Here is a 16,164-nt window from a genome sequence, read left to right on the forward strand (position 1 = left end):
AAGGTTCAACAAATTCGACAAAAAACTCAGTTTGAAAAAAGTTGACAACAAAAAATGACCTCCTTTGGGTAATACCGTGGGCGGCCCCTGGGGGTCCCGGGGAGAGGATAATTACAAGGTCTCAAAAGAAGGTTGTCTATTGCTCATTCCGACATCGACTTATAACCTGACTGAAATTCGAGCCGTTACTAGCAACCCTGCGGGGCCCAAGGCGCCGAGTATGCACCCGGCACAGTGACAAGCCGTTACTAGCAACCCTGACCCTACCTAACTGTTAGTTAATCAATTCCAAACAACAAAACCCCCGGAAAATTTAAAATGTCGGAATGAGCAATAGACAACCTTCTTTTGAGACCTTGTAATTATCCTTTTCCGGGGTCCCGGCCAAGGTCCTAGGGGGTCCGATTGGTGCCTACTGGTCAGGGGGATGTGAGGGTACACTCCTGCACCGTTGGGGGTCCTTCAAATTTCTTCAAAGTGTTGTCAAAGACCGGCAAAAAGTGCGATCGAATTACGCGCAAGTGGAGCGGCTTTCAGTTGCTTGGGTTTTCTCAAATTTTTATTTGATTAAACTTGACAAAGTTCGATTAAGTTTGATTAGTTCGATTAAGTTCGATTAATGTAATTGAACTAATCGAACTGTCGAGGTCTCTTTAAAAAAAGTTCGATTAAGTTCGATTTCAGTAATCTAACTTAATCGAACTTTGTATTTTGAGAAATTTGCGAGTATTCAATTAAAGTTTGACAACCAAACTTATTCGAACATTAATCGGCCAACAAAGTTCTATTAAGTTCGACAAAGTTCGATTAAAAATAATCGTTCGATTCGTTCGATTAATTACGTCTGGTTTGGTCTTTGGGTTTGAATCTTGAATCTTGAATCTTATATTCGTCCTCTTTGTTGACAGTGTTACATCAACAAGCACCTTCTTCCGCTAAATCACGTATAAGGTGCAAGACATTTGTTTCTTTTCTTTTTTTTTCCTTTTGATTTGTTTACAATGTTTCTTTTAGTTTTTCCTCTTTGTCTCTTTTTTCTATTTGGAGATTTAGAAATTGATTTGTTTGTCTAATGATGTTAAGATCGTCCGTTTCCTTCAAGCATGCTACTGTCAATTCGGCAGGAGCTGTTGTACTTCTACATGCTATCATGTGTTCAGTGCTTTCTTTCTCCTCACATAGCCTGCATGTTCTCTTCCTTCCAAAGTTACTACCAACATCAATCATTTCAAGCCTCCTTCTCATTGTTTCACTAGCTTCCTTTAATCCCATTTTATTTAGATAACTTTTCCTTTCAAACCTTTGTCCACTTTGATGCCTCATCTTTCACATTTCTTTCTCATCCAACTCCCTTTCAATCTGCTCAGCAATTTGGTTTGTTTCTGACGTTTTTCCTTCAAAGAATATCGATCACTTTCTTTTTCTCTTTGAGCGTGCAAGAAAATGATGATGAGCTCCCATTCTTGCGCGGGCAAATAAAGATGATATAATAATAATAAAGCTGTACAGGTTTGCAGGCCACCGTGAAACACATGGGCCTCTATAAACCGCTCGTACTTTTTACAATGATCTTTTTGAAATATAGTTTTTTTCGCGGGCTCCCCCGGACTTTCCATTTTGTGTTGTCTTCCTTGATTTTAGCATTCATTTTTTCGGCTTCCTTACACCATTCTTTAATTATCTGTCTTTCATTTTTGGTCAAATCCTCTGTCACTCGGTAAGGAAAGCCTTTTTCTTTTGTTATTGCTTGCAACACTGTGTTCTTGTCCTCTTCGTTCGTAAATGTGACTTTAATTGGTCGGTATCTCGCTTTATCTTCTCTTTCTTTCGTAAATTTCCCGATCCGCTGCGTTTCGGTAATCTTTATATTCCTCAGATGGAGCCGTCGACCAATTATTTTGTCATGGATAAATTCTTCGTCCTCGATTTTTGTTTCTTCTTCAGTTTCATCTGTCGATTCATCAATCCCATGAAAAATTAGGTTGCGTGCTGTAGATCGAATCAGCTGCTCCTCCTGCTTTTCTTTTCGAATCGCATCTCCAATGTTTTTCTCGATGTGTTTGGATGTGATTTTAGCGTAGCTCATTGGTGGTCTGCTCTCTTCTTTCTTTTCGATGATGCTTTCAATCTTCTTTTCAAGCGTGGTTATTCTGGTGTCGATAGTTTCTTTCATTTCGTTGACCATAACATTGACGTCTTGTGCTTTCAAATGGTTTATTTCTTCGTCCTGCCTTTTCATTATATTCTCACAAGCTTTGATTTCGTTTTTGAATCCTTCAATTTTTGATGTTTCATTTGAATTATACCTTTCCATTACCTGTGGTGCGATTTTGGTACAGTTTTGACACTGGAAACTTCTTGATTTGTATGACAAGCATATCTGGATCTGGTAAAGTGGCAGTTCTGTACAAAGATAATGGACTAAACGGTGGCACTTCCTGCATTGTAGGGTATCTTTTAGTGCGTTTTCTTCATTTATGATGCACTTTGACGGGCTGCAAAAGTCGTTTATTGATGGTGATTTTTGATTATTTTCTTGAATTTTTTCCGCCATCTTTGTGCATCTTTCAGACGACAACCGATGCTACTTAGTTTCCACCCTATTTTGCGCCCACGATAGAATGGTCCAAATTCGGGGGTATTCCAAATGATAATCTAATAAGTCATGGTTTCAGCCCACTTTTCAGGTGCCCCCATTGAGCATGGTGCCCCCAGCAATGGGCCATTCCAGAAAAAAAACATTACCCCCTAATGGATGACATCAATTTTTGAAACAAATTTTGGCATGGAATTCCTGGCAAACTTTAAAGAGAAAGTATCGGAATTCCATGAATTTTACTTAATTTTGCATTAAAGTATTGGAATTCCATGATTCTTTTAGGTTATAGTAACGGAATTCCACGGTTTTGATAGGTATTTTGTAAATTTGTTCCGGAAATTCCGGACTTTCTTGAAAGCAATTTGCTACGGAAATTCCATGTCGTCCATTAGGGGGTAACGAATAAAAACTGGAATGGCCCAATTTAGGTCCCCTTGAGAAATTGCTTTGAGTTAGGTACCCCCATTCAGCCAAAAAAATTTTTTTTTGAATTGACACTTTTTGTTCTTTTGTCATTCCTAAAATCTTAATGATAGCTTGGAAAGCGCTCACGCATGAACGTTTGCTAATAGTAATACAGGCTGCATCATTTAAGGCACGCGCACACCTCCGCACACATCTAAAATCCCTAAGGAGTGCGATCAATCACACCCCGTAAATTTAGATTCCACTACTAAAAGTTGTACATAGCACTCCTTATCACTTGTCTAAATAACAAAAATTAAGGTTTTAGGAGTGTGATTGACCACACGCCTAGAGTTTTCAAATGATAAAGCCTGCTAATAAGCTTTGTTGTTATGCTATAAAGATGGCGGCTGTAAATCAAAACAACCACATTAGAAAAATATAGCAAAAGATGGCGTGATGGGAAACGAAAGAGAAATTGAATGGGAAACTAAGTGCTGGGGTAAAAAAATTCAATAATTTGAAATATTTTGAAATATTCAATTTGTTGAAAAAGGATTATTCCTCTCTGACCACTAAGCAAAGAATAATAGTTCTGACCTTTCTATAAATATTAGCTGATAAAAAGGGTGTTGGAATTAGAGGAGGGGTGTCGACATTAGACCAAGTTATGGTATCGCTTTTAATCAATATTTAATCAATAGGTTAATTATCAATTAGCAATCGATTTTAAGCGATAATCGATTTCATCGATTAGTAGCGTCTGGTTAATTAAAACTTGAAAACTTAGAATGAGAGAAAATAACCGATGGCAATGTGCAGCAGCCAGAAAATCAACCAACCAAATTTTGTCATTTAATTCCCTAGACAGCACTTTGATTTTTAAGGCCTTGTTTATACGCTGAAAGTAAAAATAATTTCGCACATGTAAATGGGTCAGTGTTTGGAGGTCTGACAAAATTTCCGGGGAATAGTCTATCCGGCAGTGCGCGGATCTAGGTGGGTTCTGTCTCCCATGTAGATCTTTTTCTTGGGAAGTAGTTAATCTTCAAATTAGTTTTCAAGGTTGGCTTGGCTCAAATTTTTTCATCTAAGGCTCAAATTTAGGCAATTTCTCATTTCTAAAAAGCACTGGGTTATTTTTTGATGAATCCCTTTAGAAATTTTGCACCGCAATTTTTTGCTTGGGAGTCATTTAAACGATAAAGCGCTTTGGCAGCATTAATCTTTGATGCGCATTTCGGCGGGATGCTAGTGTGACTAACTGTTAGGAGTCAAAATCAGTGGTGTTGTGGTAGGGGGAGCCGGGGAGGGACGTCCCCACTTTTTTGAAGGGGCGCCAAAGAGCAAGGGGCAACAAAAGTGATTTTTTTTAACGCCCCAATCTCGAAAATCATACTTTATGCGTCTTAAAATTGTGCCCCACGCATTACACTTTGTTTCTTTAAGTTTCTTGTCACTCTAGCAAGTGTCAAATTTGTTTATTTTTATTTAGTGATTTAGGGTATCTTGGCAGTCCATTTTCAAAAATTTTCTAGTCGGCCCTAACCATTGTTGGGGCCTGTGTTTCTTTTCCATTCATCACAGATATATCTACTCTTATCCAGTATGAATTAGTAAAAGTTTAGAAACTGGGGCAACTGGTGGACAGGGGCGCCACTTTGGAAAATTGGGGTTGGGGGCGCCATTTATAAAAAATTGACTTTGGGCCTACCAGAAAAATTTTCCCACAACGCCACTGGTCAAAATAGAAAGTTTGGTTTAATCTAAAAAAAATACCTCAGTTACATCCTAAATAAGAACAATTTGAAGCTCAAACTGCCAAAAAATAAGAACTTCCTGAGTCTCACCAAAAATCATACTGGTTCTTATCAAAAAAATTATATAATCCCAAATACCTTGTCTAAAAGACCTTTTGCTAGACCCGATATGATTTTATCTCTAGTTATAATACAGTCAATAAGAAATTTTATACAGACAAAAACTTTTTGCTGTATGAAATTTCTACCTTATCAAGTTATTTTCGCTTCTGATGGCTTCGTTGAATTTTGAAAGCCTTGGACTATCTTACTTTACTTACTTTAATTTATTGTAGAAAATAATCACATTAAAATCAAATCAAATCAATTAATAGTCTTCAAAACTCAAACTTACCACTGAAAGCATCATTTCGACATTTAGGGGTTGTGGACGCTTATGTTTAGTTAACAAATTTTTACCAGAAATATCAATTTTAAAGAAGTTCATTCAAATGACAAAATGTTACTTTTACATATATCGTTTTGGAAACCGAAATAAACGACCCAATTTGTCAGAATCCATTAGTTTATATGTTTTGCACAGCCCTTTTAATTTTGCAGACAGCTACTTTTTTCTTTGAAATATTGCTATCTGAATCCTTTCCTGGACCTGAAAGTCCTTTGATTCCAGATCCAATCAATCCAACTTGTTGAACTAATCGAACAACCTAACTAATATCAATACTCAGTGCTTTTTTTTCTGTTCAATTTTTTGATTAAAGCTAAAATATTTCAATTCCCAATGGTCCAATTTTTTACTTTTCACTTTTGTGAAAGTGCAATGTATGTGGATGACTGTCAATTTGTATTATTAATATTTGTGAGAACGAGAGAAACTTTGTGATTTGTTTGTGATAATTATAGAATGTTGGCCCAACACCAAAAAAGAAAAAGAAGAAGAGCAGTACTACAACTGATTTGGATGCTATCAGTGATGTTGTTAAACCCAAGAAGAAGACAGTAGAGAATTTCTCATTCAAAGTAAGATTTAATTTGTTAACAGCTCTCCAGACCAGGGATCAAATTAACAATTTGAAATTGAGTCGGGACTTTTTGGCGAACAAAGGAAAGCTAATTAAAAAATAAGCACACTACAGCCTTGAAATTATTTGGCTTTCAGGCGTTTTTATCAATATACGATGCATTTTCTACTTTAAGAAATAATTTGTAAGCAAAGTAATAATTGTATTTACTTAAAGATTCAAAATACTTGTTTCAACTAATCATTTTTCAAAGAAGATGAGATATGTTGCATCGTGATTTTGCATTTTTGAGTTTTTGAATTTTTGCTTTGAAAATACATCGCAAACCACAAATGCGATATGTTAATTCAGGCCAGTCTCACAAAAAAATCTACGAAATAAGTAGATGTATAAATTTTCTTAATTCTACGGACGTCTGTAGAATTACGGCACTCTTTAATATCGACATATAATGTAGAATGTAGAACTCAACTGATTTTGTAGATATTCTAGAACGATTTCACTTTGTGCGCGCTCGAGACTCGAGCTCCAAACCCCTGACCCAAGAACTTTTGTAGTGACGAGTAAACAGTCTAACTGACGAGTTAGGATAACTGTCTAGATCGCTATTTATCTGGTATTACGCCATCCACAACCCCGACCGTTAAGTAAGTCCACCCCAGTGTATTCTTCGCCTTTACTTGTCAGCGCTAAATTACTCATTGTGGTGTATACAATATAGACTCTGTTGTGTAGCAATCTACTAATTTGCCGTAATTCTACAGATGTCTGTAGAAATATGAAATCTACATATTTTGTAGAATAATAATTCTACCCTATATACCCTTCTATACAATATAGACTCTGTTTGTTAGCAATCTACTAATTTGCCGTAATTCTACAGACGTCTGTAGAAATATAAATCTACATATTTTGTAGAATAATAATTCCACCCGTAAATCTACAGACATCTGTAGAAATTTTAAATTTACACCATCTACGTATTCTGTAGAATTATGTGTGATAATGTGTTGGTTAATTCTATCCCTACAAACTGGGACAATCAATTCAGATAACAATAATATCAATTCACTTGGCTGTTATATTTTGCCTACAAACTCATGCAGAAATTTTAGCAATTTTTGATACATAATACTCCTATAATCCATTTGAAATGGTGCTGTGAGGCAAAAAGGCTGTATGTTAGGACTAAAGTTATAATATTTATAATAATTTCATAGTATTGAGAATAAACTTTCACTTAGTGTCCTCCCTGTCACTTTTTTCCAGAAAATTAGAAAAGGGGGGAACATCCTATTCATTTTCTTGTTACATAAAATTTTTTTTTTTATTCTTTACATCAAAGAACTTTTTCATTTCATTCTTTGGAAGAAGTTTGTTCAAGTACAAACATAAAAAAAAATTCAGGGGGATTTTTTGTGAAATCTCAGGGATCGAATTAGCGTATTACATTTCGCAATTCGCGATGCGTTTTTGGATTACTTACAAGCTAAAAATTGAAAATTGATTCATTTAAGGATGCAAAATCATGCTTATCAAAAACTTGCGATGCACTTTCTATCCCTTATTTCGATGCCTGAATCTTAGAGGGGGGGGGGGTAAAAAGGGAGCTAAGGAAAACCAATTTTCAAAGGGTGAATTAACCTACCAGGACACTATGTTTCACTAATTGGTATGTTAAGAGTCTAGGACAAATGAAAATGAGACAAGTTAACTGTTGCAAAAATGAACCAAAATTGTAAGTTTCAGTTCACCAAAGTTTGCAGGCCTAAAATTTATTGAAAAAGATTTACCCCACTGTTTCAAGAGTTCATTCCTTTAAAACTTAACATGCTTGTCTCTTTGTTCTTTTACAGTATTTGATAAAAGAAATGCTACTGCTGGGTTATATCAAAGAAATCAGTGCTAAAGAGATTATTGTTGGTTTACCAAACGGACTGAATGGTTACATCAAAACCAGTGATGTCAGATTGAAACTTGAAAAGCTGGCATTTGATGATGAAAGTGACAATGATGAAGAAGAAGATGAAGGAGAGGTTGAATTAATCAAGACTTTAAACCTTTAAAAACTGTTACAACTTTTTCTAGTCTGCCAAGTCACTAGGCAAAATATTTTGACACAATCCAAAGTACTATTATTGCTCTAGGATTTGATTTTAAAAGTGATATTGTTATATTTTAAATTATTTCTTCAGGGAAAATATGCTTCATTTGAAGAAACTTTCAAGACGGGCCAAGTTGTTCCCTTGATTGTCAAAGATCTCTTCCCAAATCTAACTGGGTACAAGAAAATTGAAATGAGCTTATTGCCATCAGACGTAAACAAAAATGTGAATAAGAACAACATCAAAGCAGGCATGGTATGGTGACACTTCTTTCTGCTTTTTTCCTAGTGGATAGGAGTTGATTCAGGTTGACTAGACAAAGTAAATTGAGGTGGGTTAACTTGATTACAATTATCTATATTATTCGGCTCTTTCCCTCCCTTTCAATTTTATTTTCTTTGCTCTTCAACAATTTAAATTTTAGGTTGTCTGGGGTATTGTATCATGTGTAGAGGATCACGGCTACACAATTTCAGTTGGAGATAACTTGAATTGTTTTTTACCAAAGAAACAAGTAGAGAATTCAAGTGAGAATACATAATTTTTACGTTTATTTTCAGCATTCATCACATCTCATGGATCTAAGTTTATCATAGAACTCTTTTTTTATTCTTGGCTGGAGTTGATTCTAGTCTAAAAGAAAAAAAAAACAATTTGCTATTCATTCTGGCTGTTATAGGTTTTTCACTAATTCCTTTTCCTACACCAAAAATTAAGTTGATCCATTCATTAAAGTGTTTATACTCAAACTTAGACTTCTTTAATTTAGAGCCTAGTAAGCCTAGTAAGCTGGATACAGTGATTCGGACACATTTACACACAATGTAAGAGCCTCTAAGGAGGGTAACCCCCTCAAACAATATCACATAGAAAAGTGTATAATGAAATAACTGACACTTCAGTGATCTGTTTTCTTTAGAATCTTTGAAAATTGGATCAACAAAATGGTATGTAATTACCAAGTACAACAGCAAAATTTCAACTGTGACTGATGATTTGGAGAAAGTAAAAAAAGCACTGGTATGTGTTTACTGTCTCGTATTCTTTTGGTAATATTCTGAATTATTGCATATTAGCATTAGAAGGCATTTTTTTTGGTAAGGCTGGATCTGAACTTCTACAGTGAAATAGCTGATCCATAGTATAAAATGACTGATAAAAAGGTTCATTAAAAAAACTGTCAAAACATTATTTATAAACTGTGTTTTTAAGAATTAAGGGTTCAGGAAATTATATATAAAGAACTATCTTAAATTCATGTTTTACAGGTATCAAAAGAAGACATAAAATTTAGTAATATTCTTCCTGGACAACTTTTTAAATGTAATCTAACTGAAGTAAGTTCCTTTCTTTATTATTTCACTGCTCATCTTATGAACAAAAAGCATGTGTGGTAATGCATCATACTTTTTGCTTACATGGTGTGCAATCAATTTGTCTTTCAGATACAGATGGTGCAGAAATGCACCATCATAACGTCATCATAGTAATATTTTGGGGGGGACCTAATATACGGGAGCTGAAATCGCATAATGTAACTTAGGAGCTGATAACTTCTTAATCTTAATCTTAATGGTTGGCTTAATGGTTGAAACAAACTTTTAAAAGTGAGGGTTGAAAGCCCTGGGGGTCAACAAAAATTTCATGAATCTTTGGGGGGACTTAAAGCTCAGGGGGAGACCAAATAGTTTTTCTATCCACATGCCTGAATATGATATGATCTTTGATTGAAGGCAAATATCATATCATTAATGGAATGCTTCTATCTTCTTTGCTTCTTTTATTTCATTTTAGGAAGCAGATGAATGCATTTTTGGGAAGATTTCTTCTTTTGAAATTGTGGCAGATAAAATGCATTTAGCTGAAAAAGATCCAGATATGGAAACAATAGTTGGTTCTAAAAATGTAATTTTTCTTTTTACAGTATCAGTATTGATACTTAAGAATAAGCGACATCATTTTAGGTATGCAATAACAATTACACAATCCCTCTGAATACAATTCCTGGATAGTGTGATCATACCAATGTAAGAATCCCTACCAAGAATTTGAAATCATCTGCAAAACTTTTTTTGATTGATGTGTACTGCATTTTGAGCATGTTCTTCCTTTGTTGTAGGTACTGGGAAGGATTATCCATGTAAATCCTAAAACAAAACAAGTTGGAGTTAGCTTTTTACCAGAATTGACAAGTTTCCAAGGAAATGTTGTGGATGGATCCTTCAAAGTTGGTGATGTTGTTCAGGACTGTGAGGTTCAAGAGAAGAGTAAAACCCATGGACTTGTCATGAAAATGCCGAATGGAAAATACGGAGCCGTCCATGTATGATGTTTTCCTCAAATCAATATTACATCGCTTTGATTGTATACTATTTTTTCATGATTGTTCACAAAAGTATTGTAGCTTTGATTGATAACTTGATCTGTGATAATTTTTTTAGAAATAACTTTTTTGTCAAGAATTTTCTTTACTTTTAAGATTACTAGATTAGCAGATGATGAAGAAAAAATTGGCAAAAAGCATGCTGCTGGAACAAAACACTCGTATGTATTTTGCACATCAAGCTTAACATGAAGGTCCCCCCCAAGGAAAATTGCCCCCATTAATTTAGACCACTAATGAGATTATCCAGCTGGATACAAGTTTCTGATTTAGGTAACTTAATATTTTAACACATGTATGTTTTTTTGGACCTACCCGGTGGGGTGGAGGTCCTATAAATTAACCTGTGCCCGTTTGTCTGTTCGTTACCAAATTTTCTCAGGATTGAATCATAGGAATCTATTGATTTTTGGTACAAGGTGCAAAATGGGCAATTTAGGCCAAAAAACAGCTAAAAAATGGGTTTTTTGGACTTTGTGAAAAATTGTATCATTAATTTTTACTGATTTTTTGCATGTAGGGTACCATCATAGGTAAAAGATGGCTCAAGCAGATTTTTGCAAAAAAAATTTGTTGGTTCAAAAAACGCATGTTTAACTATAAGAATCACTATCAATAAGCATATATCAATGTTCTTAGCCATATTATTATTATTACCTTATTGGAACTAATTTTCGAGGGTTTTAAAATTTTAGCGTTTTTCGTGGTTTTTCGTCAAAATCGCGAAAATTTGATGCCGCGAAAAATTAGTTCCAATAAGGTAATAATAATAATATGGCTAAGAGCTAAGAACATATTTTCCCCTAGGAAAATGAAAGAAATTTGTCCAAAAATGGACCCGCAAAAATTAAAACCCACAAAAATTCCAGAATTGAAAAAACCGCGAAAATTAAAACACGCCAAATGCAATTTTTCGGATTTTTTTTTTTCGACCGCGAAAATGAAAATGTCACGGTGGACAGCGGTGGAGGCCAATGGTTTAAGTTTTCTAGAAACACTTTATTTTTTGGCTGAAAAACGAATCTTTATCTATAAGAATCACTATTTAAAAGCATAGATCAATGTTCTTAGCCAAATTATTATTTTTGTTGTTATTTTTTCTAAAAGAAGAAAATGTCACGGTAGAGCGCGATGATTTGAGTTTTCTGGAAACCTTATTTATTAAGCTGTGCATTTTTCTGATAGCGGATTGTTTTTATAAAGAAAAGCGTTTAATAGCTTTTTTATTTCTTTGTCAAAAGTCTTTTTAAATAGTGTTGATAGTTTCTCCCAATAGAAATGCTTTCATTTTTCTTAATTTTTTTGTATTTTGACCAGTTATGACTGATGTCTTATGTGTTTCTTTGTTTCAATGTTCATTGATTAGTTTGATAACCAGTAGGTCCATAAAAGTATGTATCACTTGTTAATGATTATAGATTTTATTAACATAGAATATTGATATTTGAGCATAAAAAATAGATGTAATAAAACAAAGGAGATCAAGCTCATCTTCAGTATGAGACAAAGACGATGACTCCTTTATTAATTAATTTATGCCCAGGATAATTAATCCAAGAATAAGTTTTGCATTTTGTATGTGGAATCTCAATGTTTGTCAAAACTAGTGGTGGGTTTCTGGGGAGAAATTTTCCTGGAGGCAAATTTCGAAGGGGGGTGTCAAAATTCCAGGGGGCAAATTTCCTCTCACTACTTGTCCCTGTCGATGTTAGTTGACATTGTTATGATCAGAAATCTGTCATATTCACTTTTTCATCCTATTAATGAACCTAGAAAGGAGAGTTATTGCTAAGATTAAAGTCTAATTTTTAGACATTTTTCAACTGAAAAAGCTATAGCAGGTAGCCAACCGATATGATATAATAAATTCTTTTCTTTTCTTTTAGTTGTCGTGTGATTGGGTACAGTGGCATGGACTCTAACTATACTTTATCAATGAAAAAGTAAGTAATTAATTTTCTCTGAAAAATCTTATGCTTGTTTATCTCCTTTTCGTAAACGAAAGGATTCAAGAAAATATTTTTAGGCTTTAAAAGTAAAATAAGTACATTTCATTTGTTATAAGGGTCTTGACATACCTGGTTATGCAAACATATGTCAGTATAGCTACTGACTTTTATTTGATGGCAGGGGTTTCTTCTCTATTGCATGCAGACAAATATTCTTTTTCTTTACCATTAGGTCTGATATGGAAAAAAAGTTTTTCAGCTACAATGACATCACTTCTGGAATGGTTGTAAAGGTAAAGATAAACTGTGAACAAAATGTTTTAAAACAAATATTAAATTTATAACAAAATTCATTAAAAATGTCATTCCAATATATCATTTGTGAGGTACTGGTTCAAGGTATGTATTTATTTTATTTTATTTTTATATTTGCTCTTTTTGTTTTTCTAACAGGACTTTCTTTCTGATAAAAAGCTTCAAAATTATTTCTGCTAGTGGCTCATTTATTTTTTACATTCTCAGGGCTTAGACCTATCCTCTTCTTTATCAATGGTTTTTATTGCAATTATGAAATGGCCAATTCAGTATTTTTCTATTGTTTTAGTGCACTGTAATTTCACTTGAAACATATGGAGCAATCTTGAAAATCAGCAATCATATTCGAGGCTTATGTCCAACATTACACTTGGCCGACATACCTCTAAAGAAGCCATCAAAGAAGTTTGTTGTAGACAAGAAAGTTACTTGCAGGGTTGGTTTTTTAAAGATTTATTCACATTTGTGTCATCACAGGCGATCTAAAAATAAAAATTAAATGGAAAGGTCTTGGGGGGGGGGGGGGCTCCAGAACCAGCCAGAACATCGATGATTGTTCCATAATTCTCATTGAATATTAATTAACCATCTGGATTGTCCATTTTATTTGTATCTAAAAACGCTTGTGATCACAGGTGACTTGAATTATCCACTTGATAAAACAAAATTATCTCCTTCTTGCCTCAAATTTTATACCTTAAGGGAAGAAATTTTGGCGGAAAGAGATTTTCTTTTAATTTTTAGACTCTATTTATCCTAAAAACCATTTAGCCCCTCTTTTTTTTTTCAGCTAAAATATCGAACAATGCACAAAATTGGCGAATGAGCTTATTTCTTCTCGCCAAAATTTCTTTTAATTATGTACTAAAGAATGGAATAAGGATGTATTTGTTCGATTATTTTTGACAAAATATTATAGGGTATTTTTGACAAAATATTATAGGTACTCAAAGTACAACCTGAGAAGAAAAAGATCACGCTCACTCATAAGAAAACCATGGTTGGTTCTGAGCTTCCCATTGTTGATTCTTATGCGACTGCTAAAGTTGGAAGCTCGGTAGTTGGGTTTGTAATCAATGTCCAGTCATACGGTGTGGTTTTAGGATTCTACAATGATGTTCGTGCTTTGATGCTCAAGTCTGAAATTATGTGAGTTTTTCCTCTCTTTACAAATAGCTCTATTAGTGAGGATTTTGCGATGAAATTTTATAATGATTACCCAATAGGAAACTGAATCAAGATTTCTTCAATTTATTCTTAAAAATGATTCATGAAATTTTTGATCATCTTCAGTTTTCCAGAAGGATCAAGACTTGAAGATGTTTTTTATGTTGGAAAGGTGGTGCAGTGCGTCATCATATCTGTAAATGCTGAACAGAAAAAGATGAATGTCTCTATGAAGGTAAAAATTAGTTTTTTCTATTTTGAAATTTCCTTATTGCTACTTGCAGAACCTAAAGGGGACCTATATTAGTATAGGAAATAAGTATGAAATGATATTTCAAAGTGATGTATTTTTGTTGTGTTTTTATTAGATATGAAATTAAAACATTTGTTTAATTTTCTTTTCTTCAGAAATCAGGCTTGAAAAAAGCTGATCTTGCATTTGGAGACAAAGTTGAACATGTGTCATTCTTATCGGCAATGCCATCAGAAATTAAACTTAAAGTTGATGACAAAAGTGAAGTTGTTTTACCCAAAGATCATTTGAGTGATTTTCAAAGTGTTTCTAATGACCTAATGGAATTGATAAAGTCGACAGAAAATGCAAGCCTGTTAAATGGGGCTGTTGTGTACGGTCAAGATAAAAAAGAAAAGAAAACTGTATCTTTTTCATTGCCATTATATATCTTTATTAACAAAACAACAACGCTATCAATCTAAATCTAGTCTTAGTTACACCCTATTTATAAAAACTAATAGGTTTCTTTAACTTAAAATTTAAAAAAAAGTTGGTTTCTTGCAAAAAAATGTTACAGAGTGGGGAAGAAAGGCTGTCATTTGAAGACTTGAAGGTTTGATAACTTATTCTCATTGTTTAATTTTATTTTTAATTTAACTCTCATTCTAGAAAAGCTTTTAATATCTCTATCAAAAATATCTAGCAAAATTAAGGCTCCCTCATATTTATCTCTAAAGGTTGATTCTGTGCATGGTGGAACTGTAGTCCATATTATGGATTTTGGAGTCTTTGTAGACATTGCACCTGGTCTCAGAGGTTTAGCACCAGCTTCTGTAAGTATTCTTTTGAAATTGATTGAAACTCTCTCATTACTTGGACACAAACCCAAAATAAAGTCAAACACAAACCCAAAACAAAGTCAAAGTTAATAATTTCAATTAAAATTAGATTTAATAGACAAAATAGTAATAAAAATAGTTAATTAAAATTTAAAATCTCTTGGAATGCTTTTCCTTGATGCACCTTTTTATATTATTTATTTTATTTTTGTTATTGTCTTCTTCAGCACTTAACTGACCGTTTCACTAAAGATGCAACACAATATTTTTCAGTTGGACAATCAGTAATTGCCAAGGTAAACCAACTTTTTTCATTCCTCTACCTTTAGATATTTCTAACTGTATTGTGCTAGTTTAGTAAATGATTCCTTTATATAACATTTGTAGACCCATCTGACCATCTTTTATACTCTTTTAGTCTTGGTAGACTTAGTGGCAAACACAAAAATAACTTTATAGGGCAGATAAACAATGATTGTCTAAATGTCTTAAGAGGGTCGCTAGCACAAGGCCCGAAGGCTAATTTATTGTAATTTGTTTACTAAAAATTATTTTTATTATATTCAGGTCAAAGATATCGACAATGAAAAGAGGAGATTCGTAATTACATTGAAACCGTCAGAAGTATATGCGGCTAGTCAAGACAATGAACTTTATTCCCAATACTCAAATATTGCTTTGTTGGAGAATGTTTTATCTGAACGGAATTCAATATTTGAACAGATCAGCAAAAGCAATGGTACAGGCATCATTATTATTAGCTTTTTTTTTAATTCTAGTAAAGTAGATTTGAGATGGATTTTACAGTTGAATGTACTTTTCTTTGTTTTCTTTTAAGATGAAGAACTAAAACTTTTGCTCTCACTGGACAAAGAAGTTATCATTGCAAAGGTAGGAATAGAATCGACTCTTTGTTAACTATTTATCTAAAGCTGTTATTCACTGGGAAAAGGTTTACCTTAGTTGTTCTCTCTGTGTTTTTATAACACAACATTTTATTAAAAAAACCCTCAACCTCTATTTGTAGGACAATTCATGTTAAAATATCTTGTTGAAACGCTAATAATGACCTTAAAAATCGCAAAGTTATGAAAATAATGATTCATGCACTAATTTTGAGAAGCTCAAATAGTGTTCCATTGTTTTTCAACAAGCTCAGACATACCAGGACATACTGTAGATGTACTATTACTTCATTACTTCTTAATTATGCAGGTTGATTCAATAACAAAAGAAGGAGTTACTTTGCAATACACTGTGAATGATGTCACTGTGAATGGATTCATCCCTAAAGCAGCTAAACATGGTTGGTAACAATCTCCTTAAATCTTACTAGATGAAATTTTGGTAATTACAGTCAGGTTTTCAAAGCTCAAACAACACCA

General features: G+C 33.7%; 1 protein-coding gene across 1 annotated transcript in view; it reads left to right on the forward strand.

The window, feature by feature from the left end:
* LOC136803080 (protein RRP5 homolog) overlaps positions 1 to 16,164 on the forward strand; it is a 49,546-nt gene that overhangs the window by 669 nt on the left and 32,713 nt on the right. Inside the window, exons 2-22 of the mRNA XM_067059829.1 lie at positions 5,668 to 5,784; positions 7,643 to 7,822; positions 7,982 to 8,146; positions 8,316 to 8,418; positions 8,811 to 8,911; positions 9,160 to 9,228; positions 9,686 to 9,796; positions 10,011 to 10,214; positions 10,371 to 10,435; positions 12,161 to 12,217; positions 12,456 to 12,516; positions 12,828 to 12,974; positions 13,482 to 13,687; positions 13,832 to 13,940; positions 14,114 to 14,362; positions 14,491 to 14,553; positions 14,678 to 14,773; positions 15,007 to 15,075; positions 15,347 to 15,518; positions 15,618 to 15,670; positions 15,995 to 16,085. Of these exons, the coding sequence (XP_066915930.1) occupies positions 5,668 to 5,784; positions 7,643 to 7,822; positions 7,982 to 8,146; positions 8,316 to 8,418; positions 8,811 to 8,911; positions 9,160 to 9,228; positions 9,686 to 9,796; positions 10,011 to 10,214; positions 10,371 to 10,435; positions 12,161 to 12,217; positions 12,456 to 12,516; positions 12,828 to 12,974; positions 13,482 to 13,687; positions 13,832 to 13,940; positions 14,114 to 14,362; positions 14,491 to 14,553; positions 14,678 to 14,773; positions 15,007 to 15,075; positions 15,347 to 15,518; positions 15,618 to 15,670; positions 15,995 to 16,085 (2,488 nt within the window). The remainder of the gene's footprint in view (positions 1 to 5,667; positions 5,785 to 7,642; positions 7,823 to 7,981; positions 8,147 to 8,315; positions 8,419 to 8,810; positions 8,912 to 9,159; positions 9,229 to 9,685; positions 9,797 to 10,010; positions 10,215 to 10,370; positions 10,436 to 12,160; positions 12,218 to 12,455; positions 12,517 to 12,827; positions 12,975 to 13,481; positions 13,688 to 13,831; positions 13,941 to 14,113; positions 14,363 to 14,490; positions 14,554 to 14,677; positions 14,774 to 15,006; positions 15,076 to 15,346; positions 15,519 to 15,617; positions 15,671 to 15,994; positions 16,086 to 16,164) is intronic.

Source organism: Clytia hemisphaerica, unplaced genomic scaffold (genome assembly GCF_902728285.1).
Source record: "Clytia hemisphaerica strain Z4C2 unplaced genomic scaffold, Clytia hemisphaerica genome assembly, whole genome shotgun sequence".
Classification (NCBI taxonomy): Eukaryota; Metazoa; Cnidaria; class Hydrozoa; order Leptothecata; family Clytiidae; genus Clytia; species Clytia hemisphaerica.